Consider the following 7,766-nt stretch of genomic DNA (forward strand, 5'->3'; position numbering starts at 1 on the left):
AAGTAAAAGGTGGAGTAAAATTGAAAGGGTCGGCAAGTGAGGAATCAGGAGATGGGAAGTGGTGGTATAAAGGGAAGAGAAGCAGGGATTACATTCCCCACCCCTTGAAAAATAATGACTAAGTGCACTTATAAAAAAAATTTTGGAAGCACTCCCCCTAGAAATTTACTGTTTCAACACACCCTACCATCCCCATGGCAAAAAAAGTTTGGGAAGAAGAAAGAAATGTCAGTGATGGTGTTAGACAGGTTAATTTAAATTGTTAGACATGAACCATACACCAACTTACACCTACTTGATAGAAATAAAAATATAAATTAAATTCATATAAATTACAAGTAAATCTGCCAGCTGATTCAGGTGAGGGTTTGATGATATCAAATTGAACATATATGATTTTTTATATCAAAATTATGAACAACCTTGACAGTGACAATGACCTCGCGTTCATCATCCATGGTTAGATTGTATAGCACGTCATGTCAAGTGCATTGTTTTGAAAAAAAAAAAAAAACTGTACTGTCTATTTACCAAGACTGGAACAACTTTTGAAGATTGTTTGTACTTGATTCAAACATGAACAGTTGACGACAGTGCAATTTTGTCACCAATCTTTCAAAGTAATACCAATACATTGGATAGATAAATGCTGGTAAGTTCCGAAATCAGCTAAAGTAATATCCAAAGCCGACACAGATCGGACGCGATTATTTTCCGGAAATAAAAAAAAACATCAAAATTTTTTGGTAAAAATTTTTTTGACTCCGCGCCTTTTTTTTTTACCCAGTCAGGGCAAGGGGAAACAAACATATTTTTAATTTTGGCCTAATAGAGATAGATCTAAACATTTCAAGCACTCAATCTTTAAGTTTGAAAACAAATGATGTAACATGGTACCATGACAACATGTCTGATCAATGTTTAAAGGGACATTGTGATAATTTTCAATCACCATTTCAAAGTTTAAACAAAAAGTTAGTACATGAAATTTTAGTGTTTACCTTGACGCTTTTTTTCTTCTCGCTTTGCTTTCATCTCTTTCAGGGCTGAGAATTTTCCAGTATCTTTCTTGTCTTCCATATTTTTTCTTCGTTCTTTACTTCTCTGACTGGGAGGTCTCTCTAGGAATGATTCAGCTATTTGTTTATCCTTTTTCTTCTGTTGTTGTTTTCTGGCCTGGCGTAACTTCTTTTCTATGTCAAATCTAAACATCAAATTATAACATTTTTCTGTAAGTTATATTCTCACACTGTATTCTGAGTTTATTTCAACAGAAATTCATCTAAAGTATCATTTCTGAAGAATATGCTTACTAATTGTTGAAGAATTACAGCATCTTTTCCATCTATACCATCATGATGCATTTACTTTTTTAGCACTCTATATATTCCCCATCAAAATCCCTGAAACAAGATTACTGCCTGTCTGCAGATTTCAGGCAGTATTTAATTTAATTCAATATTTAAGTAGACTGAATACTTTACAGTATGTTGAATGGTTTGTCAGTATTTAATACATAGGTTGCAAATTTTAGCAAATTAGTCCTTAGACAAAAGTATAAACATTTCAATTGTACCTAATGCCATTTTCTCAACAAAGATCACCATAAATATTGAAGTTAACTGAACCAAGATTGCCACACTTGAAAAATTGCCAATTTCTTCTTTAGATTATAAGTTACTCTAGAGTGAAAACTAAATGTAGCTCCCTCCCAAAAAATATTCTCTATAAGAAAACAAAGAACTGTTAGGAATGAAATAAATCACATCAACCACTCTCAAAAATCAACATAACATGATTGTGACAGATGTACAGACATTTCTATATTTTAAAAGTCTATTATAACATGCTGTTTGCATATTATATATTATAAAGACTGTAAATTTTTATAGGACATAACACAACTAAGATATACCTAGTTTTTAAAGCCTCTCTCCTTTCAATTCTACTGTATAAAATTTGTTCCCTTTCTTTTTCTGTCATTTTTTCAAGTCGAAGTCTGTCTTCCTCATCTCCAATCAAATTTTCATCATAACCATCATCAAATCTCTCTTTGTCTGATTCTGATCCAGAGTTCTCTGCTGGACTGTCAGATACCTCACCTATAATAAATATACCAGAAACTATTAATTCACAGGGAAGATTTTTTGTCACTTTTGTACACTCTGCACATGGTTATTGACAGAGTAATTAAGGGAACCACGGTAATCAAAAGAATGTAATCCAGGGACAAAGACCAGACATGAAAAACAGACATACAGAATGAAGAACATAGAGTAACTAAAATCATACATACAAAGTAAAAAAAGCAAATGAGCAACTCAGACTCCACTAAAAACTGGGAGCTGAAGGTTACAAATGTTACTGTCTACAGGAACAAAATTATTATGCATTTATTTGGATGGTAAAAATAAAGGTAGATATTTTAAGATTGATCACACCTGCATTCTGATTGGTTGATAGCAAGTGTATTTTAATCATGCTTTTATGATTTCGGTAATTTTTACAGCTGCTCGGGCATATTCACAAAATTTATGCCATTTTCCCCCTAAGCTGTGGTATCTGCCAAAAACATATATGCCTTTTTTTATCCCCACAAGTCCCATCAAGTGTATTTTAATCATACTTTTATGATTTCGGTAATTTTTACAGCTGCTGCATATTCACAAAATTGATGCCATTTTCCCCCTAAGCTATGGTATATACCTTTTTTACCCTCACACTTCCAATCTGCCAAAATCCATTTCAAAGTAACATATTAAACATGATGATTCATTTTTGAAAAACGAAAGTGTCAGATAACAACACAGGGTGGCCATGTGGCAGAACTAGAAAGGTATGGGAACACTAATGAATAAGACCATGAAAGCATAAAACAATCCGTCACTTTTTAAACTGATATATATGCTGGTATTTTCAACCCTCTTCTTGTAACAACCACAAAATACATTACACATATTTGAGACAAACAGAAGAAAGCTGTTTTTTTCATTCACAATTACTGCTACTGAACTCAATAACTTCAGTTACGTAATTAAATACTGGTTAAGATGAAAATGTAGACTTTAAGTTCATTCTTTTACCTTTAACACTGATCAGATAAGGACCACTCCTAACACTAAAAAGTTTGTTGTAGAAGTAAAACAATTTTCAAGATTAACCAAAAAACAGTAAAAAAATAATCTGTTTTTCCCAATTCAATTATCTAAATAGTCATTGTACAACTTTGATTAAAACAAACACTTGTAAGCCTGATCATAGCAATCAGAAGAAATTTCATAAACCATCATCACTTACTATATATACAATCAACTTTGATAGATTAATAATCACAACATTTTTTTTTCTTTCTATCCACCTAAACAGACTTCTGATCCCCTTGAATTCATAATTAATCAAAGATTATTGTTGCACATTCTGTCTCATTAATTTGCTATTGAATTTTAATGGTCTCAACTAGTTAAACTAGTTTTAAAAACTGCACTTATGAACATTTCATTGAGATAGGAAAACTACTCCACTTGATATTGTCATCATTTATATGACAACAACAGCAACATATATTATTAATACCACACAAAATTATGCTGGTGATAAAAAATACTGTGAATGAGCTACCTTCTTCTGGTTCTGACACCTGTTTCTCACTTTCAGCTTCGCTTTCAGATGATGATAAAGCTGATGACTTTCTGTTTGATTTTTTGGCTGGTTTCCCTCTCTTCTTTTTTCTTTTACCTTTGCCATTGGCTGTCCACTAAAACAGAGAATTTATAATATCTAGAAATACTGTAAGCTGAGAAAGAACCTCACCTCTACTTGGGCACAACATATCTAAAAAAAAATTAATTTGATATTTTTAACTATAAGCATTCAAGGACTGTTCAAATCTCTTTTTAATGTGCCTAAAATTTTACTTTCAACAACATATTTCACATGTAACCATTCTGTGTCAAACTTGGCCAGAAAGTTCATGTAAATCCTGTCCCATGTTTATATTTTTACAAGTAACTTCAGCATCCAACAATATTTACTTGATCCACACACATTTATATGTAATGCCTTACCTTTGTATTAAGTGTTTAAAGTTTATACAAAGTCATGTTAAAATTCATTGAAAAGTTTTACAAGAGTTGTATTCTTAACTCTAAACATGTAAAATCTAAAAGCAGAGTTATTCCCCCTTGTAAGAATTCAGCAACCAATATCCAGCACTATGGGCACCTACATGAAATGCCAAATATTCATATGAACTAATGAAGCTTCTTTTTATTCTTTGGAATAATTAAGGATGAGTTTTACTTACAAGAAAATGAAAACAGATGGACTTACACATTTTGACAATAAATCAAAAGACTAGTATACAGAAGAGGACTAGGGTGTTCTTTCTCAGTTATTAGAGTACTGGACTTTAAAATCACAAGGTACATTGAATGTCATGTTATCGCTTTAGATTTTTGAGCTCAGCAAATTTTAGATACCTATGACAGCTTAGAGGCTTGACTGATTCCCACTCTGAAAACCACCAAATATATCAGGTAATTTTTAAAGGGTGCTAATTTTGGCATATTTAGTGGTCTATCTAAAATCGCCAAAATAAATTTTGCAAAATATTTACTTAGGGTTTAAGTACTTAGAGTACCACTTAACATCTGCCAAAACTAGAATCACAAAAAAAAACATCCATATACTTGTGTGAGGCCAAAACTGTTTAACATTTCCCCATGGTAAGGAATAAAAAAAAAATCAGTCTAGCAGATCAAATGGAGGTCAAGTAATCTTTTTTCTGCTAATCTGTATTAGTTCAATGTGTACAAGACTTGAGTAGCCATTTAAACATTTCTGAAGAGAACACTGATTATCAAATTGTACAATGCCTAATAAATTAACTTTACTTACATCATCATCACTTTCTGAGGTTTCAGAATCTGAGTCACTTTGTGATGGTGGGGCTGATGTCTGAGATTCAGATCCCCGACGTTTTCTTTTACTTTTAGCAAGGGCTTTAAGATCCTATAATAAGAACAACATCATGTAATTTCTGTTTAATTTCAATTGATATCCACAAATAAAATGCATAAAATACATGAAATATGTGTTGATACATTTATTGTCTTACAAGTCAAAAAGTTGACCTAGATAAATTTGTATGCATGTGACTTCTAATGACCTTAATACGCACATGTGCTGTTAGGGTTGATTCTTAAAAGAAAAAATCTGATTGCAAAGCAAAAGTGGTTAATTAACAACAAAGAAGACCGACGGACTCAAGCCGTAAAAGAAAAAAGTGTGAATATAACACAAGGATCCTTTTGTAATTTACATACTGCGATATCATGTGGCACAAATATGTTCAGTAATTGTCATTATTTATTTGAAAACCAATCAAGAAATAGATGAAATGAAATGTTAACAAGACATGTGCTTACCTGTGTATCCGTTATTTCTATTTTTTTAACCAAGGTGAAAGTATTTTTAATTCAGGTGAAAGACTCTTGACAATCTTTGGAAGTAATGGCAAAAAATAGTTAGATCAGATTTATAGATCTTCATTGATTAAAAGAAAACATTTTCACAATACTTCTTAGGTATTACCACCATTTATTGCTTCAATTGCATAACTACAAACTTATTTCATTGAATCAGCAAAATTCGATAGAATCAGAACTGAATAAATTTGGCAGCTAATGTAGCTTTCACAGTTCACATTGAATTATAAAATCTGCTTGTTTTCTGTATTTTAACCATGCTTTGTTCTTTTTTACACTTCTTAACTTCCTGGAAAGGATTTTATTGCTACATCTGATAGTTAACATTAGCAATGTACTTATCTTGATTGAATCAGTTTGAAGTGGAAGACACTGTAAATTAAGTACTTCTCTGTATAAGAATCAGGCAAAATGTATAGAAGATGTGGCACATGAAAAAATACTCAAAGATTTTATTTCATTATCCAAGTATTTATACCTAATTACCTCAAGAAATAACCATTAAAATTTTTGTAAAATTTGCATTTTTTAGATATTGATAGGTCAAATTTAGTTGAAATGCACTATGGAAAAATGGCAGGAAAATTTCCCCACACTTCTTTCCTACATAACCAGTATAAAAATATCTACATCACAGATGCTTCAGAATAAATCTAAATAGCTTTTCAGTTGTTAACTAGATGTATTAAAATATATTTGAGGCAAAAAAGACCAAACTGAGAAAAATGATGTGCTACCCACTACCTAATTCTTATATAGAATGGTACTTAAATTGTTGGAAAGCAGAATTTCAGTTTTAAACAAAAATATACAATGTGATTTCTTTGAAAAAAACTTCTTAATTTTTTTTGGAAATTTATTAGAATTACTGCAAATTTTCTAAACTGAAAAGGGACAAAAGTCATTCAATATATGTGAATTCTGCAACCCATTTCAATGAATAATAACATATGAGCACATACATGTAGGAACAAAAATCTACCGCAAATCAGAGAAAAAAATCATGGATAAATCACTAGTTTTATTGGGGGTGTTTTGTCTCAAACAAAATATAATTTCAGGTAAAATTGCAGCTTCCTTTAAAGATTTTTTCATCCATATTTGTAGCAATGTCGTTATTGGGATTAGAGGGAAGATGCTGTATTTATCATATTCCAGCAGAAATTTCCCATTTATACAGATTGTAAAAGAATGGCAAATTCTAATTGCAAAAGAAAATGGTCCTTTCACAAAATTCTAGCTGGTGACTGGACATGTTCTGCACTTACAGATGATAACTTAATTACCAGGGTATGGTGTTAACATTTTATGAACCTTGATAAGGTAAGTTGATGAAAATTCTATTTGCCAAAATTGAAATATAGGTTGTTCTTTAGAAAAAGAATGTTGAAAAATGAATGAAATAGTCACAAGTATAATTTATGCTTAAACTTTTTCTTGTCCAAACGGTAGTTTCACTTGTCCCGGACAATCTTTTAACACCATACCCTAAATACACTGCTAATTGCACTAGTCTATACTTTCTTATATGTATGACTGTGTATATTATTGGAAAGCTCATTACATTATTCCAATTTAAACTCATGTAATTTCATGTGATGATTTATCTGAATAGACCTACTTTCCATAGAAGTAAGTTGATTTTTATAGTACTACTACTTCCTTTTTATTCATAAATATAAAGGGTCTTAAAGAATGCGGAGTTTCATGCAGCAGATGTAAGATGCCAGTGTTGTTTTAATATTGTTCCATTTACAATTTACGGTCTTGTACTTATTTCACTCTATTCACTATCACACATATCTCTTTCCAAATTAATTCATAAGGCTTAATTATTCAAATAAGATCTATTTCAAGAAATTCCATTCCTAACCACTATATATTAGAATCACTCACACTGGATATAAAATTTTATAAAAAAAAATGTAATAGTAATCGGTGTGAAAGAAGGGTTTAATTTAAAGGAGAGGGTCTTATATTTTGTGTGTTTCACTTTGTGTGAAACCACTTTGATATATAAATCCACATGTAAACAATGCAGAAACATGAAAAATGCACTATTATCCACTAAATCTCTGATCAATCAACAATGTCATACTTCATCTATATTTGATCCACTGTCACTTTCACTGCTATCAGAATCAATAAGAGCTACACTCTTTTTTCTCTTAGACATTTTGAAGAGAAATAATTGTCAAATTAAGATATAAGATGGTGCGCTCTTTCTTCCCACAATGCACTACACTATCAGCAGTGTTATAAAAACGTTTAACAGTATAG

At 31.2% G+C, this 7,766-nt stretch overlaps 1 protein-coding gene across 2 annotated transcripts in view; it reads right to left on the reverse strand.

The window, feature by feature from the left end:
- LOC148623354 (RNA polymerase-associated protein RTF1 homolog) overlaps nucleotides 1-7,739 on the reverse strand; it is a 34,574-nt gene extending 26,835 nt beyond the window's left edge. For both annotated transcript variants that reach the window (XM_088565158.1, XM_088565160.1), the window contains exons 1-5: nucleotides 7,585-7,739; nucleotides 4,897-5,010; nucleotides 3,619-3,754; nucleotides 1,916-2,102; nucleotides 1,002-1,204 (exon numbers count right to left, since the gene is read on the reverse strand). In XM_088565158.1, the coding sequence (XP_088421284.1) occupies nucleotides 1,002-1,204; nucleotides 1,916-2,102; nucleotides 3,619-3,754; nucleotides 4,897-5,010; nucleotides 7,585-7,662 (718 nt within the window). In that variant the 5' untranslated portion in view covers nucleotides 7,663-7,739. The remainder of the gene's footprint in view (nucleotides 1-1,001; nucleotides 1,205-1,915; nucleotides 2,103-3,618; nucleotides 3,755-4,896; nucleotides 5,011-7,584) is intronic.
- Nucleotides 7,740-7,766: the final 27 nt, after the last annotated feature.

This window comes from Perna viridis, chromosome 2 (assembly GCF_037379345.1).
Source record: "Perna viridis isolate PV_CMFRI_1.1 ecotype Kerala chromosome 2, ASM3737934v1, whole genome shotgun sequence".
Lineage (NCBI taxonomy): Eukaryota > Metazoa > Mollusca > Bivalvia > Mytilida > Mytilidae > Perna > Perna viridis.